The following is an 18,792-nucleotide window of genomic DNA, read 5'->3' as shown; positions in this document are numbered from 1 at the left end:
GTGTCAGTGTTGGGGTGGTGTGTCAGTGTGGGGGGGTGTCAGTGTGGGGGGAGTGTGTCAGTGTGGGGGATGTCAGTGTGGGGATGGTGTGTCAGTGTTGGGGTGGTGTGTCAGTGTGGGGGGGTGTCAGTGTGGGGGTGTCAGTGTGGGGGTGTCAGTGTGGGGGTGTCAGTGTGGGGGGAGTGTGTCAGTGTGGGGGGTGTCAGTGTGGGGATGGTGTGTCAGTGTTGGGGTGGTGTGTCAGTGTGGGGGGGGTGTCAGTGTGGGGGTGTCAGTGTGGGGGTGTCAGTGTGGGGGTGTCAGTGTGGGGGTGGGTGTCAGTGTGGGGGGTGTGTCAGTGTGGGGGGGGTGTCAGTGTGGGGGTGGTTTCTCAGTGTAGGGGGTGTGTCAGTGTGGGGGTGTCAGTGTGGGGGTGGTGTGTCTGTGGGGGGGGCGTGTCAATGTGGGGGGATGTCAATGTGGGGTGGTGTCAATGTGGGGGTGGTGTGTCAGTGTGGGGGGGTGTCATTGTGGGGATGTGTCAGTGTGGGGATGGTGTGTCAGTGTGGGGGTGTGTGTCAGTGTAGGGGTGTCAGTGTGAGGGGGTGTGTCAGTGAGGGGGGGTGTCAGTGTGGGGGGTGTCAGTGTGGGGGGGTGTCAGTGTGGGGGGGGTGTCAGTGTGGGGGGGGGTGTCAGTGTGGGGGGGGGTGTCAGTGTGGGGGGGGTGTCAGTGTGGGGGGTGTCAGTGTGGGGATGGTGTGTCAGTGTGGGGGTGGTGTGTCATTGTGGGGAGGTGTCAGTGTGGGGGTGATGTGTCAGTGTGGGGGGGTGTCAGTGTGGGGGTGGTGTGTCAGTGTGGGGGTGGTGTGTCAGTGTGGGGGTGTGTCAGTGTGGGGGTGGTGTGTCAGTGTGGGGGAGGTGTGTCAGTGTGGGGGAGGGGTGTCAGTGTGGGGGAGGTGTCAGTGTGGGGGGTGTCAGTGTGGATGGGATGGTGTCAGTGTGGGAGGGCGTGTCAGTGTGGGGGGGCGTGTCAGTGTGGGGGGGCGTGTCAGTGTGGGGGGCGTGTCAGTGTGGGGGGGCGTGTCAGTGTGGGGGGGCGTGTCAGTGGGGGGGTCAGTGTGGGGGGGGTGTCAGTGTGGGGGTGTGTGTCAGTGTGGGGGTGTGTGTCAGTGTGGGGGTGTGTGTCAGTGTGGGGCGGTGTCAGTGTGGGGCGGTGTCAGTGTGGGGCGGTGTCAGTGTGGGGGTGTGTGTCAGTGTGGGGGGTGTCAGTGTGGGGGGTGTCAGTGTGGGGGGTGTCAGTGCGGGGTGTTGTCAGTGGGGGGTGTTGTCAGTGGGGGGTGTCGTCAGTGGGGGGGACGTGTCAGTGTGGGGGGTGTGTCAGTGTGGTGGGGGTGTCAGTGTGGGAGGGTGTCAGTGTGGGGGGGTGTCAGTGTGGGGGTTGTATCAGTTTGAGGGGTGTCAGTGTGGGGGGTGTCAGTGTGGGGGGTGTCAGTGTGGGGGGGAGCGTCAGTGTGGGGGATGTCAGTGTGGGGGTTGTATCAGTTTGAGGGGTGTCAGTGTGGGGGGTGTCAGTGTGGGGGGGTGTCAGTGTGGGGGGGTGTCAGTGTGGGGGGGTGTCAGTGTGGGGGTTGTCCGTGTGGGGGGGGTGTCAGTGAGAGGGAGGTGTGTTAGTGTGGGGGTTGTCTCAGTGTGGGGGGGTTGTCTCAGTGTGCGGGGGGTGTCAGTGAGGGGGGTGTCAGTGCGTGGTGGTGTGTCAGTATGGGGGGGTGTTAGTTTGGGGGGTGTTTCTGTGTGGGGGGGGTGTCAGTGTGGCGGAAGTGTGTCAGTGCGGGCGTGTCAGTATGGGGGCGTGTCTCTGTGTGGGGGCGTATCTCTGTGGAGGCGCGTGTCTCTGTGGGGGGTGTGTCAGTGTGGGGGGAGTGTGTCAGTGTTGGGGTGGTGTGTCAGTGTGAGGAGATGTCAGTGTGGGGGTGGTGTGTCATTGTGGGGAGGTGTCAGTGTGGGGGTGGTGTGTCAGTGTGGGGGTGGTGTGTCAGTGTGGGGGTGCGTCAGTGTGGTGGGGAGTGTGTCAGCGTTGGGGTGGTGTGTCAGTGTGGGGGGGTGTCAGTGTGGGGGGAGTGTGTCAGTGTGGGGATGGTGGGGAGTGTGTCAGCGTTGGGGTGGTGTGTCAGTGTGGGGGGGGTGTCAGTGTGGGGGGGGCGTCAGTGTGGGGGTGGGTGTCAGTGTGGGGGGTGTGTCAGTGTGGGGGGTGTGTCAGTGTGGGGGGGTGTCAGTGTGGGGGGAGTGTGTCAGTGTGGGGGTGGGTCAGTGTGGGGGGTGTGTCAGTGTGGGGGTGGTTTCTCAGTGTAGAGGGTGTGTCAGTGTTGGGGTGGTGTGTCTGTGGGGGGCGTGTCAATGTGGGGTGGTGTCAATGTGGGGTGGTGTCAATGTGGGGGTGGTGTGTCAGTGTGGGGGGGTGTCATTGTGGGGATGTGTCAGTGTGGGGATGGTGTGTCAGTGTGGGGGTGGTGTGTCAGTGTGGGGGGGGTGTCAGTGTGGGGGGGGTGTCAGTGTGGGGGGTGTGTCAGTGTGGGGGTGGTTTCTCAGTGTAGAGGGTGTGTCAGTGTTGGGGTGGTGTGTCTGTGGGGGGCGTGTCAATGTGGGGTGGTGTCAATGTGGGGTGGTGTCAATGTGGGGGTGGTGTGTCAGTGTGGGGGGGTGTCATTGTGGGGATGTGTCAGTGTGGGGATGGTGTGTCAGTGTGGGGGTGGTGTGTCAGTGTGGGGGGGGTGTCAGTGTGGGGGGGGTGTCAGTGTGGGGGGGGTGTCAGTGTGGGGGTGTCAGTGTGGGGGTGGGTGTCAGTGTGGGGGGTGTGTCAGTGTGGGGGATGTCAGTGTGGGGGGAGTGTGTCAGTGTGGGGGTGGGTCAGTGTGGGGGGGGTGTCAGTGTGGGGGTGGTTTCTCAGTATAGGGGGTGTGTCAGTGTGGGCGTGTCAATGTGGGGTGGTGTCAATGTGGGGTGGTGTCAATGTGGGGTGGTGTCAATGTGGGGGTGGTGTGTCAGTGTGGGGGGGTGTCATTGTGGGGATGTGTCAGTGTGGGGATGGTGTGTCAGTGTGGGGGTGGTGTGTCAGTGTGGGGGGGGTGTCAGTGTGGGGGGGGTGTCAGTGTGGGGGGGGTGTCAGTGTGGGGGTGTCAGTGTGGGGGTGTCAGTGTGGGGGTGGGTGTCAGTGTGGGGGGTGTGTCAGTGTGGGGGATGTCAGTGTGGGGGGAGTGTGTCAGTGTGGGGGTGGGTCAGTGTGGGGGGGGTGTCAGTGTGGGGGTGGTTTCTCAGTATAGGGGGTGTGTCAGTGTGGGGGTGTCAGTGTGGGGGGGCGTGTCAATGTGGGGGGGTGTCAATGTGGGGGTGGTCTGTCAGTGTGGGGGGGTGTCATTGTGGGGATGTGTCAGTGTGGGGATGGTGTGTCAGTGTGGGGGTGTGTGTCAGTGTAGGGGGTGTCAGTGTGAGGGTGTGTGTCAGTGTGGGGGGGGTCAGTGTGGGGGGGTGTCAGTGTGGGGGTGGTGTGTCATTGTGGGGAGGTGTCAGTGTGGGGGTGATGTGTCAGTATGGGGGGGTGTCAGTGTGGGGGGGTGTCAGTGTGGGTGTGGTGTGTCAGTGTGGGGGTGGTGTGTCAGTGTGGGGGTGGTGTGTCAGTTTGGGGGTGGTGTGTCAGTTTGGGGGTGGTGTGTCATTGTGGGGATGTGTCAGTGTGGGGATGGTGTGTCAGTGTGGGGGTGTGTGTCAGTGTAGGGGGTGTCAGTGTGAGGGTGTGTGTCAGTGAGGGTGGGTGTCAGTGTGGGGGGGTGTCAGTGTGGGGGGGGTGTCAGTGTGGTGGGGGGTGTCAGTGTGGTGGGGGGTGTCAGTGTGGGGGGGGTGTCAGTGTGGGGGGGGTCAGTGTGGGGAGGTGTCAGTGTGGGGGTGATGTGTCAGTGTGGGGGGGGTGTCAGTGTGGGGGGGTGTCAGTGTGGGGGGGTGTCAGTGTGGGGGGGTGTCAGTGTGGGTGTGGTGTATCAGTGTGGGTGTGGTGTGTCAGTGTGGGGGTGGTGTGTCATTGTGGGGATGTGTCAGTGTGGGGATGGTGTGTCAGTGTGGGGGTGTGTGTCAGTGTAGGGGGTGTCAGTGTGGGGGGGTGTCAGTGTGGGGGGGGTGTCAGTGTGGGGGGGTGTCAGTGTGGGGGGGGGTGTCAGTGTGGGGGGGGTCAGTGTGGGGGGCTGTCAGTGTGGGGGGGGTGTTAGTGTGGGGTGTGTGTCAGTGAGAGGGGTGTGTGTTAGTGTGGGGGTTGTCTCAGTGTGCGGGGGGTGTCAGTGGGGGGGGGTGTCAGTGGGGGTGGGTGTCTCTGTGTGGGTGGTGTCTCTGTGTGGGAGTGTGTGTCAGTGTGGGGGTGTGTCTCTGGGCGGTGTGTCAGTTTGGGGCTGTGTGTCAGTGCGGGAGGGTGTCAGTGCGGGAGGGCGGGTCAGTGTGGGGGGTGTATCTGTGTGGGGGGCGTGTCAGTGTGGGGGCTGTCTCTGTGTGATGGGTGTGTCAGTGCACGGGTGTGTAGTGTGGGGGGAGTGTGTCAGTGTGGGGGGGTGTCAGTGTGGGGGCGTGTCTCTGTGTGATGGGTGTGTCAGTGCGCGGGTGTGTGTCAGTGTGGGGGGAGTGTGTCAGTGTGGGGGGAGTGTGTCAGTGTGGGGGGGGTGTCAGTGTGGGGGTGATTTCTCAGTGTGGGGGGGTGACAGTATGGGGGGGTGTCAGTGTGGGGGGGTGTCAGTGTGGGGGTGTCAGTGTGGGGGTGGTGTGTCTGCGGGGGGGTGTCAGTGTGGGGAGTGTGTCAGTGTGGGGGGGTGTCACTGTGGGGGTGGTGTCAGTGTGGGAGGTGTCAGTGTGGGGTGGCGTGTCAGTGTGTGGGCGTGTCTCTGTATGATGGGTGTGTCAGTGTGGGGGGAGTGTGTCAGTGTGGCGGAAGTGTGTCAGTGTGGGGGGGTGTCAGTGTGGAGGGAGTGTGTCAGTGTGGGGGGGGCATGTCAGTGTGGGAGGTGTCAGTGTGGGGTGGCGTGTCAGTGTGGGGGCGTGTCTCTGTGTGATGGGTGTGTCAGTGTGGGGGGAGTGTGTCAGTGTGGCGGAAGTGTGTCAGTGCAGGCGTGTCAGTTTGGGGGCGTGTCTCTGTGTGGGGGCGTATCTCTGTGGAGGCGCGTGTCTCTGTGGGGGGTGTGTCAGTGTGGGGGGGTGTCAGTGTGGGGGGAGTGTGTCAGTGTTGGGGTGGTGTGTCAGTGTGAGGAGATGTCAGTGTGGGGGTGGTGTGTCATTGTGGGGAGGTGTCAGTGTGGGGGTGGTGTGTCAGTGTGGGGGTGCGTCAGTGTGGTGGGGAGTGTGTCAGTGTTGGGGTGGTGTGTCAGTGTGGGGGGGTGTCAGTGTGGGGGGAGTGTGTCAGTGTGGGGGATGTCAGTGTGGGGATGGTGTGTCAGTGTTGGGGTGGTGTGTCAGTGTGGGGGGGGTGTCAGTGTGGGGGTGTCAGTGTGGGGGTGTCAGTGTGGGGGTGTCAGTGTGGGGGTGGGTGTCAGTGTGGGGGTGGGTGTCAGTGTAGGGGGTGTCAGTGTGGGGGTGTCAGTGTGGGGGTGTCAGTGTGGGGGTGTCAGTGTGGGGGGGTGTCAGTGTGGGTGTGGTGTGTCAGTGTGGGGGTGGTGTGTCAGTTTGGGGGTGGTGTGTCATTGTGGGGATGTGTCAGTGTGGGGATGGTGTGTCAGTGTGGGGGTGTGTGTCAGTGTAGGGGGTGTCAGTGTGGGGGGGGTGTCAGTGTGGGGGGGGTGTCAGTGTGGGGGGGGTGTCAGTGTGGGGGGGTGTCAGTGTGGGGGGGTGTCAGTGTGGGGGGGTGTCAGTGTGGGTGTGGTGTGTCAGTGTGGGGGTGGTGTGTCAGTTTGGGGGTGGTGTGTCAGTGTGGGGGGGTGTCAGTGTGGGGGTGGTGTGTCAGTGTGGGGGCGGTGTGTCAGTGTGGGGGAGGTGTGTCAGTGTGGGGGAGGTGTCAGTGTGGAGGTGGTGTGTCAGTGTGGGAGGGTGTCAGTGTGGGGGGTGTCAGTGTGGGGGGGGTGTCAGTGTGGGGGGTGTGTCAGTGTGGTGGGGGTGTGTCAGTGTGGTGGGGGTGTGTCAGTGTGGGGGGTGTGTCAGTGTGGTGGGGGTGTCAGTGTGGTGGGGGTGTCAGTGTGGTGGGGGTGTCAGTGTGGGGGGTGTGTCAGTGTGGTGGGGGTGTCAGTGTGGTGGGGGTGTCAATGTGGTGGGGGTGTCAATGTGGTGGGGGTGTCAGTGTGGTGGGGGTGTGTCAGTGTGGTGGGGGTGTGTCAGTGTGGTGGGGGTGTGTCAGTGTGGGGGGTGTCAGTGAGTGGGGGAGCGTCAGTGTGGGGGATGTATCAGTTTGAGGGGTGTCAGTGTGGGGGGGGACAGTGTGGGGGGGGACAGTGTGGGGGGGGACAGTGTGGGGGGGTCAGTATGGGGGGGTGTCAGTGTGGGGGGGTGTCAGTGTGGGGGGGTGTCAGTGTGGGGGGGTGTCAGTGAGAGGGAGGTGTGTTAGTGTGGGGGTTGTCTCAGTGTGGGGGGGTTGTCTCAGTGTGCGGGGGGTGTCAGTGAGGGGGGTGTCAGTGCGGGGTGGGGTGTCAGTATGGGGGGGGTGTTAGTTTGGGGGGTGTCTCTGTGTGGGCGGGGTGTCAGTGTGAGGGTTGTCTGAGTGTGGGGGGGTGTCGGTGTGGGGGATGTGTCTGTGTGATGGGTGTGTCAGTGTGGGGGGGCATGTCAGTGTGGGAGGTGTCAGTGTGGGGGGGGTGTCAGTTTGGGGGGTGTCTCTGTGTGGGGGGGTGTCAGTGTGGGGGTGGTCAGTGTGGGTGGGGGTCAGTGTGGGGGGGGTCAGTGTGGGGGGGGTCAGTGTGGGGGGGGTCAGTGTGGGGGGGTCAGTGTGGGGGGGTGTCAGTGTGGGGGGAGTGTGTCAGTGTGGGGGTGGGTCAGTGTGGGGGGGGTGTCAGTGTGGGGGTGGTTTCTCAGTATAGGGGGTGTGTCAGTGTGGGGGTGGTTTCTCAGTATAGGGGGTGTGTCAGTGTGGGGGTGGTGTGTCTGTGGGGGGCGTGTCAATGTGGGGGGGTGTCAATGTGGGGGTGGTCTGTCAGTGTGGGGGGGTGTCATTGTGGGGATGTGTCAGTGTGGGGATGGTGTGTCAGTGTGGGGGTGTGTGTCAGTGTGGGGGTGTGTGTCAGTGTAGGGGGTGTCAGTGTGAGGGTGGGTGTCAGTGTGGGGGGGGTGTCAGTGTGGGGGGGTGTCAGTGTGGGGGGGGTGTCAGTGTGGGGGGGGGTGTCAGTGTGGGGGGGGTGTCAGTGTGGGGGGGGTCAGTGTGGGGGGGTGTCAGTGTGGGGGGGTGTCAGTGTGGGGGTGGTGTGTCATTGTGGGGAGGTGTCAGTGTGGGGGTGATGTGTCAGTGTGGGGGGGTGTCAGTGTGGGGGTGATGTGTCAGTGTGGGGGGGTGTCAGTGTGGGGGGGTGTCAGTGTGGGTGTGGTGTGTCAGTGTGGGGGTGGTGTGTCAGTGTGGGGGGGGTGTCAGTGTGGGGGGGGTCAGTGTGGGGGGGGTGTCAGTGTGGGGGGGGTCAGTGTGGGGGGGTGTCAGTGTGGGGGTGGTGTGTCATTGTGGGGAGGTGTCAGTGTGGGGGTGATGTGTCAGTGTGGGGGGGTGTCAGTGTGGGGGTGATGTGTCAGTGTGGGGGGGTGTCAGTGTGGGTGTGGTGTGTCAGTGTGGGGGTGGTGTGTCAGTGTGGGGGCGGTGTGTCAGTGTGGGGGGGTGTCAGTGTGGGGGTGGTGTGTCAGTGTGGGGGCGGTGTGTCAGTGTGGGGGAGGTGTGTCAGTGTGGGGGAGGTGTGTCAGTGTGGGGGAGGTGTCAGTGTGGAGGTGGTGTGTCAGTGTGGGAGGGTGTCAGTGTGGGGGGTGTCAGTGTGGGGGGGGTGTCAGTGTGGGGGTGTGTCAGTGTGGGGGGTGTGTCAGTGTGGGGGGTGTGTCAGTGTGGTGGGGGTGTCAGTGTGGTGGGGGTGTCAGTGTGGTGGGGGTGTGTCAGTGTGGTGGGGGTGTCAGTGTGGTGGGGGTGTCAGTGTGGGGGGTGTGTCAGTGTGGTGGGGGTGTCAGTGTGGTGGGGGTGTGTCAGTGTGGTGGGGGTGTCAGTGTGGGGGGTGTCAGTGAGTGGGGGAGCGTCAGTGTGGGGGATGTCAGTGTGGGGGTTGTATCAGTTTGAGGGGTGTCAGTGTGGGGGGGGACAGTGTGGGGGGGGACAGTGTGTGGGGGGTCAGTGTGGGGGGGTGTCAGTGTGGGGGGGTGTCAGTGAGACGGAGGTGTGTTAGTGTGGGGGTTGTCTCAGTGTGGGGGGGTTGTCTCAGTGTGCGGGGGGTGTCAGTGAGGGGGGTGTCAGTGCGGGGTGGGGTGTCAGTTTGGGGGGTGTCTCTGTGTGGGGGGGGTGTCAGTGTGAGGGTTGTCTGAGTGTGGGGGGTTGTCGGTGTGGGGGATGTGTCTGTGTGATGGGTGTGTCAGTGTGGGGGGGCATGTCAGTGTGGGAGGTGTCAGTGTGGGGGGGGGGTCAGTGTGGGGGGGGGTCAGTGTGGGGGGGGTCAGTGTGGGGGGATGTGTCATTGTGGGGGGGTTTAGATTAGATTACTTACAGTGTGGAAACAGGCCCTTCGGCCCAACAAGTCCACACTGACCCGCCGAAGCGCAACCCACTCATTCCCCTACATTTACCCCTTTACCTAACACTACGGGCAATTTAGCATGGCCAATTCACCTACCTGCACATCTTTGGACTGTGGGAGGAAAGCGGAGCACCCGGAGGAAACCCACGCAGACACGGGGAGAACGTGCAAACTCCACACAGTCAGTCACCCTGAGGCTGGAATCAAACCTGGGACCCTGGTGCTGTGAGGTAGCAGTGCTAACCACTGAGCCACCGTGCCGCCCAGTGTGGGGAGGAGTGTCAGTGCGGGGGGTGTCTCTGTGAGTGGGTTTGTCAGTGCGGGGGGTGTCAGTGCGGGGGGGGGGGCGGGTCAGTGTGGGGGGTGTGCCTGTGTGGGGGGGTGTTAGTGTGGGGGGGCATGTCAGTGTGGGGGGGGCGAGTCAGTGTGGGGGGCGTGTCAGTGTGGGGAAGTGTCTCAGTGCGCAGGTGTGTCAGTGTGGGGGGAGTTTGTCAGTGTGGAGGGTGTGTCTCTGTGTGGGGGTGTGTCAGTGTGGGGGGGGTGTCAGTGTGATGGGTGTGTCAGTGCTGGGTGGGTGTGTCAGTGCGGGGGTGTGTGTCAGTGCGCAGGTGTGTGTCAGTGCGGGCGGGAGTGTGTCAGTGCGGGCGGGAGTGTGTCAGTGCGGGCGGGAGTGTGTCAGTGCGGGCGGGAGTGTGTCAGTGCGGGCGGGAGTGTGTCAGTGCGGGCGGGAGTGTGTCAGTGCGGGCGGGAGTGTGTCAGAGGTGTGTCAGTGCGGGCGTGTCTCTGTGTTGGGGCGTATCTGTGGAGGCGCGTGTCTCTAGGGGTGTGTCAGTGTGGGGGGTGTGTCAGTGTTGGGGTGGTGTGTCAGTGTGAGGGGGTGTCAGTGTGGGGGGGTGTGTGTCATTGTGGGGAGGTGTCAGTGGGGGTAGTGTGACATTGTGGGGAGGTGTCAGTGTGGGGGTGGTGTGTCAGTGTGGGGGTGGTGTGTCAGTGTGGGGGTGCGTCAGTGTGGGGGGGATTGTCAGTGGGGGCGCGGGTGTCAGTGTGCGGGTGTGTGTCAGTGTGGGTGTGGTGTGTCAGTGTGGGGGTGGTGTGTCAGTGTGGGGGTGCGTCAGTGTGGTGGAGTGTTTGTCAGTGTGGTGGTGTGTGTCAGTGTTGGGGGTGTGTTAGTGTGGGGGGGATTGTCAGTGGGGGCGCGGGTGACAGTGTGCGAGTGTGTGTCAGTGTCGGTGTGGTGTGTCAGTGTGGGTGTGGTGTGTCAGTGTGGGGGTGGTGTGTCAGTGTGGGGGTGGGTGTCAGTGTGGGGGTGGGTGTCAGTGTGGGGGTGGGTGTCAGTGTGGGGGTGGGTGTCAGTGTGGGGAGGTGTGTCAGTGTGGGGGGAGTGTGTCAGTGTGGGGGGAGTGTGTCAGTGTGGGGGGATTGTGTCAGTGTGGGGGGATTGTGTCAGTGTGGGGAGGTGTGTCAGTGTGGGGGGAGTGTGTAGTGTGGGGGGAGTGTGTAGTGTGGGGGGAGTGTGTCAGTGTGGGGGGAGTGTGTCAGTGTGGGGGTATTGTGTCAGTGTGGGGAGGTGTGTCAGTGTGGGGGGAGTGTGTAGTGTGGGGGGAGTGTGTAGTGTGGGGGGAGTGTGTCAGTGTGGGGGGAGTGTGTCAGTGTGGGGAGGTGTGTCATTGTGGGGGTGGGTGTCAGTGTGGGGGTGGGTGTCAGTGTGGGGAGGTGTGTCATTGTGGGGAGGTGTGTCAGTGTGGGGGGAGTGTGTCAGTGTGGGGGGAGTGTGTCAGTGTGGGGAGGTGTGTCATTGTGGGGGTGGGTGTCAGTGTGGGGAGGTGTGTCATTGTGGGGAGGTGTGTCAGTGTGGGGGGAGTGTGTCAGTGTGGGGGGAGTGTGTCAGTGTGGGGGGAGTGTGTCAGTGTGGGGGTGGGTGTCAGTGTGGGGGTGGGTGTCAGTGTGGGGGTGGGTGTCATTGTGGGGAGGTGTGTCATTGTGGGGGGAGTGTGTCAGTGTGGGGGGAGTGTGTCAGTGCGGGGGGGTGTCAGTGCGGTGGGGGGGGTCAGTGCGGGGGAGGGTGTCAGTCTGTGCGAGTGTGTCAGTGTGGGGGGTTCTCACTGTGGGGGGGGTGTCAGTGTGGTGGGGTGTGTCAGGGGAGTGTGTGTCAGTGTGCGAGTGTGTGTCAGTGTGGAGGGGTGCCTGTGTGGGGGGGTGTGTCAGTGTGGGGTGGGGTGTCAGTGCGCGGGGGTGTGTCAGTGTGGGGGTGTGTCAGTGCGCAGGGGTGTGTGTCAGTGTGGGGGTGTGTGTCAGTGTGTGGAGGTGTCAGTGTGGGGGCGCGTGTCAGTGTCGGGGGTGTCTCAGTGTGGGGGGCGTCTCTGTGATGGGTGTGTCAGTTCGCGGGTGTGTGTCAGTGTTGGGGGGGGAGTGTGTCAGTGTTGGGGTGTGTCAGTGTGGGGGGTGTGTCAGTGTGGGGGGTGTGTCAGTGTTGGGGTGGTGTGTCAGTGTGGGGGTGGTGTGTCAGTGTGGGGGTGGTGTGTCAGTGTGAGGGGGTATCAGTGTGAGGGGGTGTTTCAGTGTTGGAGTGTGTGTCAGTGTGGTGTGTGTCAGTGTGGCGGGGTGTGTCACTTTGGGGGATGTGTTAGTGTGAGGGTTGTCTCAATGTGGGGGGTGTCAGTGTGGGGGATGTGTCTGTGTGATGGGTGTGTCAGTGTGGGGGGTCGTGTCAGTGTGGGAGGTGTGTCAGTGTGGGAGGTGTGTCAGTGTGGGGGGTGTCTCTGTGTGATGGGTGTGTCAGTGCGCAGGTGTGTGTCAGTGTGGGGGGAGTGTGTCAGAAGTGTGTCAGTGCGAGCGTGTCTCTGTGTGGGGGCGTATCTGTGGAGGCGCGTGTCTCTAGGGGTGTGTCAGTGTGGGGGGGGTGTCAGTGTTGGGGTGGTGTGTCAGTGTGAGGGGGTGTCAGTGTGGGGGGGTGTGTCATTGTGGGGAGGTGTCAGTGTGGGGGTGGTGTGTCAGTGTGGGGGTGCGTCAGTGTGGGTGGAGTGTGTGTCAGTGTGGTGGTGTGTCAGTGTTGGGGTGTGTCAGTGTGGGGGGGGATTGTCAGTATGGGGCGCGAGTGTGTGTCAGTGTGGGGGTGGTGTATCAGTGTGGGTGTGGTGTGTCAGTGTGGGAGGTGTCAGTGTGGGGGTGGGTGTCAGTGCGGGGAGGTGTGTCATTGTGGGGGTGATGTGTCAGTGTGGGGGGAGTGTCACAGTGTGGGGGTGGTTTCTCAGTGTAGGGTGTGTTAGTGTGGGGGGGTGTCAATGTGGGGAGGTGTCATTGTGGGGGTGGTGTGTCAGTGTGGGTAGGTGTGTCATTGTGGGGAGGTGTCAGTGTGGGGGTGGTGTGTCAGTGTGGGGGGGGGTGTCATTGTGGGGAGGTGTCAGTGTGGGTAGGTGTGTCAGTGTGGGGGGTTGTCATTGTGGGGAGGTGTGAGTGTGGGGGGGGGTGAGAGTGTTGGGGGGGTTGTGTCAGTAAAGGGGCTGTGATGTGTTTGGGGTCGGTGGAGTTGATTTTCTTATCCCCCTCTTCGGGCATGTTACATTCCTATGGCCCCAGGCCTCCTAGCTCCGAGGTAGGGGCATTAGCACTGTGCCCCAGTGTCTTGGTTATTTGCTTCTTCATCTATATACCTACAAGGAGGGTGAATCATAGGCGATGGATTTTGCCGGAGATGGGAATATGGTATTCAACTGGATGTAGGTTTGCTCACTGAGCCAGAAGGTTCATTTCCAGATGTTTCGTCACCTTACTAGGTAACATCTTCAGAAAGCAGGAGTCATCAGCAATGCTTCGCCCAGAGGCTCACTGAAGATATTACCTAGTAGGGTGATGAAACATCTGGAAATGAACCTTCCAGCTCAGCGAGCAAACCTACATCCAGAACCTCAAACTGAGCTACAAATCTTCTGAAAACTCGCTAAAATGTTTACAACTATGAACAAACAGTTCAGTTCCTGTTTTGTATGTTCATGTACTGGCTGGGCACTACCCAAGGGGTAGATGCTGTAATAACTGGAAAAGAGACTCAGTTTCCTTGCCATGTTGTTCCCTTTCTAAGGCTGCACTGCAGGAATTGAAGTCACAACATCAACCAGCACCAAAGGAGAATGGGCTAACCAAAATCATCATGGAAATAGCCAGCTATCAAGCCTCTGTAAGTAACCAGCATGATCAGGAAACACTGCAAGAGACTGACCACCTTTTGGTTTAATTTTGTCCCCTTCATGCCTTGGTTGGCAGACTTCCCATCAGGACAGCACAATGCTATTTAGGAACAAGGTGAGCTCAGACTCTAACCCTGCTCTGTCTGCAAGCTGAGCAACTTATGGACCCTGGGGTGAGAGGTGAGCAGGAAGACCGATATGAGGGAAAATAATAGCAAAGGCTGAACGGATTGGAGTCTTCCTTCAGTAAAAGAACTGAGGGCTATCGAGATAAGACACTCATAAACCGATGGGGCATCCAGGAGAAACATCTTCCTGGAGAGAGGTCAAGGGGAACTGTGTTGAGATGTTAAAGTGTAAGCTGCATAAACAAAGGGAAAGGATATAGTGATGGAGTGAGATGAAGAGGAAATGGGAATGGTCTTGTGTGAGTCAAATGTAACAAGAATTCAGTACCAAATTCAGCTGAGTCTCAAGAAGTTTCACAGAGGATTCCGGAGCAGTGACTGACCTTGTGATAAACTACAGCTTGATTGGACATCACTTAATGTGCTGTTTTATTAATCCACAGAGGAGGAGATCCAACCCAATCCAGTGCCGTCTCGCACTCTCCAAACAGATCAGCAGGTTCAAGTTGCCCATGGATATGAGACAGTTGGAAGGTTAGTGTCCACCTAAGCCATTCAATCTCATTGTCACAGATAAAGTAAACACAAACCAATGATTTTTTAAAAAGATTGATGAGATATGGTGTCATTGGTTGGGCCAGCATTTATTACCCATCCTCCATTACCCAGAGGGCAGTGGGAGTCAACCACGTTGCTGTGGTCTGGAGTCACATGTAAGCAGACCGGATAAAGATGGCAGATTTCTTTCCCTGAAGGAAGGACATTCGTGAACCACTTGGGTTTTTTCAATAACCAACAATGATTTCATGATGACCATTCAACCATTTGATCAGACTACAGTTTAATTGAATTCAGATTTCATCATCTGCTATGATGGGATTTGAACCCATGTGGGGCTTCAGATTACAATTCTAATGGCACTACAGCATCCCCAGCGTAGGTGAGTCTGTGCCTCCCAGAGTCTGACTCCGGAATTTGGGAAGGTTTGAACAGCAGCACCATTTGCCTCTCCGGGGAACAGCCATTGCAGGGTTTCAGCACAGTCAAGGAAAACGTGACACTTTAACACAGAGGAGGTACTGCACAAAATGATGACCACACCCTAGTCGTCATATTTCCAACAATCACTAGGCAGCAATCTTCTGAGTTTGAACCTGTATAAGGAGCTGTTCCCTGTATCAAATGCCATACTGTACCTATCCTGTGTTTGAAGAATCTGGTTGTGAATGTTTGACCGGGATAGTGCAGAGTGTTTTATTCTTTATCTAAACTCCTGCTTTCCCTGTCCTGGAACATTTAATGGAGGGTATTAGAGGATGCTGTTAAGCATTACCTCCTTCCTGCACTTAGTCTCATTGTCATTTCAGATTCGACCAACAACAGTGGTGTGATCAGCAAACTAGTAAATGGAGTTGGCGTGGAATTTGTTTAGTCAGGAGTGCATAGTAGGGGGCTGAGTATGCTTTGTGGAGCACCAGTGTTCAAGGTTATCATGGAGGAGGTATTGACATGTTTACTGACTGCAGCCTGTTGGTCAGGAAGTTGAGAATCCAGTTACAGAGTGGGGAACAGAGACCAGAGTCCTAAACTTTAGAGATGAGTTTGTTTGGAATTATGGTGTCAAATCAGAGCTGCAGACTATAAGTAGGAGGCTGATGTAGGTATCCTTGTCGTCCAAATATTCCAGGGATGAGTGTAGGGCCAGGGAGATGATGTCTATACTGGACCTGTTGTACCGGTGGACACATTACAAGGGATCAAGACAATCTGGGAGGCTGGAGCTAATGTGAGTCATGACCAACCTCTCAATGTACTTCATAATGACAAGTGTCAGTCACCAGGTGGTAGGCATTGAGGCACACCACATGGGTTTTCTTTGACACAGAGTACATTTATTTTCAGTTCAAAAGAGTCACATTTTACTCATGATCTAAACACTGTGATTGCAGCTCTTTCACCTCAAGGCTACCTCATGAAGTACTGCACCATTTGTAAGAGGAGACAGGTTCTGTACAAGAGATCCTTTGATAGATTCAACAAGAACAGAGATGGAACCCTTTCATTCCAGGTAATAACAAAGTGCCAACCATCTTTAATTGCTGTCACACACCAGACATGAGATTTAAATGGGATTGTCTGGATTTACAAGTGCAGGAGTGAAGTGCTGCATTTTTACATGTGGTGAGTGTATGAAATAAACTGTCAGAGGAAGTGGTGGAGGCTGGTACATTTAAAAGGCAACTGGACGGGTATATGAATAGGAAGGGTTTGGAGGGATATGGGCCAAATAGGACCAGATTAAGTTAGGATATCTGGTCGGCATGGATGAGTTGGACCAAAGGGTCTGTTTCCATGCTGTACATCTCTATGACTCTATGTGCAATTTGTAAGAAATGTTCCAACAATGCAGCACACCCTCGGCGCCGACACCCCCCCCCCCGACAGTGCGGCGCTCCCTCTGCACTGACCCTCGGACAGCGCACTGGAAATTTTGCTCTGGACTAAGGATTGAATCCAGAAGTGTGCTTTGCACCCAGACCCTTAGTTGTGACTGTAACACCTTCTTTCCTAGGAAATGGAGAAAGCTCTGATGGACTTGTACTGTAACAGTATCTCTTCCCAACATATCCGCCAAGTAACAAGCATCCTACTGCTTGATGAAAACACCAAATTCACATACAAATTGTTCTTTTCACTCTGTGCTCTCTCTGAACGCATCCTCTACAATCTGTTTGAGTAAGTAAACATTAATTTCCTTCCAAACTGTTGTGTTCATGTTAGAGGGACCAGTCCTTCACCTGCTGGTCAGTTTCTCTCAGTACAGGGAAGCAAGCACTGAAACTGAACCAATCCTCTTGCAGTAGGATGGACCAAACAGGTTACACAATTCATATTTCAGGGAGGGTTTGATTCTATTAGGGGCAAATGGGCAAGTGCGGTGTGCGTATGGTTGGTGTGAAGGGCAGTGCTGAGGAAGTGCAGAACTGTCAGAGGATCTGGATTGGGAATCTTATTGAATGGCAGAGCAGATTCAAGGTACCAAATAGTCTACTTCTGCCATTTTTCTACGTATTGAAACGTGCAGGTGGCTCCCACACTTAGCCACAACAGCAAATGTTTTAGAAACCACTCAAAAACACAAGCTTTACTTTGACAAGTTGCAAAGGCTCAGGTTTGCCCACCACTTCCCTGATCCAATTCTTGCTCACCCTAACAACTCACATCAAGTATCTTGCACATTACCACATCAACTGGAATCTTTCAGCCACAAAACCCCAGGCACTCTGCATTCATACTTCAGCTTAGAGTGATATGCCACTTTAGAGACATAACAGAAAAGTGTTTTTAAAAGCAAACCACTTTTAATGCTGTTCAGCAACTCCTTTAACAAGGGGGCAGATCCCTCATTGATGACAACAGTAATTATCAGCTCCCCAAAAGTAGTGCCTTTGGGGCTGAACATGCTGCAGGACTGCCTCCGAACCTACTTGATGTAGCTGCTCAGTATTGAATGCAGGAGGTCCGGTTATCCTGTGTGCTCAGGGCAAGAACAGGAAACGGCCAATGTTCTGCCCCAGAGATTCAATTACCTTTGTGGTGCTGCTAGCTGAAATGGGTATGGTAAAAGTCACAGCATGAATGGTAATTAGCAAGTTTGAATAAAGAGATCTCATTCTTTCCCCAGGACGAAGGATGCTCAACGTGATGAGCATAGGGAGAAGCACCACGTGGAGAAGGTTGATTTCAGTGGCTTGAAATGGAAGTTTCAAGGCTGCCAAGTCAGTGATGAGATGAAGAAACTCATGTATCTTCTGTAGATGTGGTAATTCCTAGTTAATTCCCAACTCTTGCCTCTATGAAGTGCTGCAGTGGGATCAGTAAATAGGCCAGAGATTTCATTGTCAGTACCACAGGCAGTTGCTGTTTTGAAGATGCCTCTTCAGTTGCTTTATCCACTTCCTTTACTCCTGCACCGAAACAAGATGCATTGCACTGGCTGGCATAATGCTTCAACCTGCTTCATGCAGAAAAAGTGCATTTAAAACCAAAGCTAAGCAGCAACTCACCACAACTTCCTTCATCTCAAAAAGTCCACAGATGCTGGAAGTCAGAAACAAAAACAAACATTGCTGGAAAAAACTCAGGTCTGGCAGCACCCATGCTTCAGAACAGTTCTGAAGGATCAACGGATCTGAAATGTTAATTTGTTTTTATTCATCGATGTTGCCAGACCTGCTGAATATTTCCAAAAAGTACTGTTGTTCCTTCATCACCCATCTAAAGCTTTGAACAGATCCAAATTCTAACCAAGGCAGTTACTGGTTACATTCTGTACCATGTGTCTCAATTTCAACACAGTTATGGTTTGGCAGTTGCTTTGAATTATAACCTGTACTGTTTCCATTCAATTAAGCTTATTTTATTATACTGCTGCTAATCAATATGTGCCTTTATTAAAGAATTTGATATGCTGACATTACTTGGAATACTGCCATCATTAATTCATTGCAAACACTGGATTTAAAGGCTAGCATCATTTGGCTGATAATCTAAACATGTTCAGGCACAGTTTCAATGCTCCACATGACAATTCCTAGAAGCATGGCATTCCAACTGGAATCAAAAAACATATTGACTTGGATCCCATTTACAACCTCCTGAGAAAAAGAACAGGAAATAACATCGTCACCCCAAAGAAGCCTAAACACAAATAAAAGCAGGCCATACCAACAGTGCTTCACTGGAGGCTTACTGATGATGTTACCTAGTATGGTGACAAGATGTCTGAAAACAAATCTTACAGCTCAGCGAGCAAACTTACACCCATTTATCTTAATCTCCAGAGACATAAATTGTGATGATTTGAAGTTTGCATTCATGTTTGTTCTGATGAGTATTAAGGCAAAAAACTCTGGCAACATTTCTCTCTGTTCAGCAATAGCTGTTAAATTGCTGCCAGGAACCCTATAGGTTACCAGGTATTGCTGATCAATGGCACACTGATTAGTGAGTCCATATTGGAGATAGTCGATCTATCAAGAAAACTGTTCTGTGCTGAATGGAATCACTCATGTCATTGAAGCTACACCCAGGGAAGCAAACAGCATTCTAGCCTTGTAAAATAGAGAAGTGCTCTGAGTTGGTGTTACAGAATATACAGGGTATACCAGTGTCAAACCTTTTGACAGTTTCTAGTCAGGAGTAACCCCAAAATGTGTGCCATTCTCCTTTCCAGAAGCATATCTGTGCCAGATTCACACTGTCAACCTCACCAATACCGTAATTCCACCGCTGGGACAAAAGTTTTCCAACTTCTCATTTTTAAAGACTTGCCCCAACAGAATTAGAACACTTTAAAAGATGAACAATTAACCCATAAACATTTGAGTAATCTGCATTAGGTCTCAGTTTCCCAAACAATTAACCAGAATCCCTACTCATGTACCCCATCAAGGGCAATGCCATCCCTTCAGAGAGTGGCTTCTATGAAAAGGTAGGCAAATTTGAAAGGAAATTTAATTTGTTCTATACCAGCCAAGGTAGATAGTACAAATGCATATTAGTTAGATCATCATGAGAAAAAGCACTACTTGAGGCACTAGTTTAAGTACAATGAAAATGTTTTTCTTAAAAACTTGATAAAATAGCAAGTGACGTTTTCTTAATTGAGCTTGAAGCTAACACTGCAAATATCTTACATTGCAGCTTCATTCTAGTTGTTTAGCATACTCAAATATAGCACCAACTCTTTAGATCCTGTTATTTAATATATACTACATATTTTAGTCCCTTACGAAT

General features: G+C 55.9%; 1 protein-coding gene across 1 annotated transcript in view; it reads left to right on the top strand.

The window, feature by feature from the left end:
- LOC148141845 (uncharacterized) overlaps positions 1 to 17,423 on the top strand; it is a 159,486-nt gene extending 142,063 nt beyond the window's left edge. The window contains exons 3-7 of the mRNA XM_087977049.1: positions 12,760 to 12,855; positions 13,437 to 13,527; positions 14,943 to 15,061; positions 15,566 to 15,729; positions 16,679 to 17,423. Of these exons, the coding sequence (XP_087833175.1) occupies positions 12,760 to 12,855; positions 13,437 to 13,527; positions 14,943 to 15,061; positions 15,566 to 15,729; positions 16,679 to 16,811 (603 nt within the window). The 3' untranslated portion in view covers positions 16,812 to 17,423. The remainder of the gene's footprint in view (positions 1 to 12,759; positions 12,856 to 13,436; positions 13,528 to 14,942; positions 15,062 to 15,565; positions 15,730 to 16,678) is intronic.
- Positions 17,424 to 18,792: the final 1,369 nt, after the last annotated feature.

This window comes from Chiloscyllium plagiosum, unplaced genomic scaffold (genome assembly GCF_037043375.1).
Source record: "Chiloscyllium plagiosum isolate Xiang-an unplaced genomic scaffold, Cpla_swu_hap1 HiC_scaffold_31, whole genome shotgun sequence".
In the NCBI taxonomy this organism is placed as follows: Eukaryota; Metazoa; Chordata; class Chondrichthyes; order Orectolobiformes; family Hemiscylliidae; genus Chiloscyllium; species Chiloscyllium plagiosum.
Note: the sequence above shows the minus strand (reverse complement) of the source record. Positions and strands in the feature narration are given on the sequence as shown.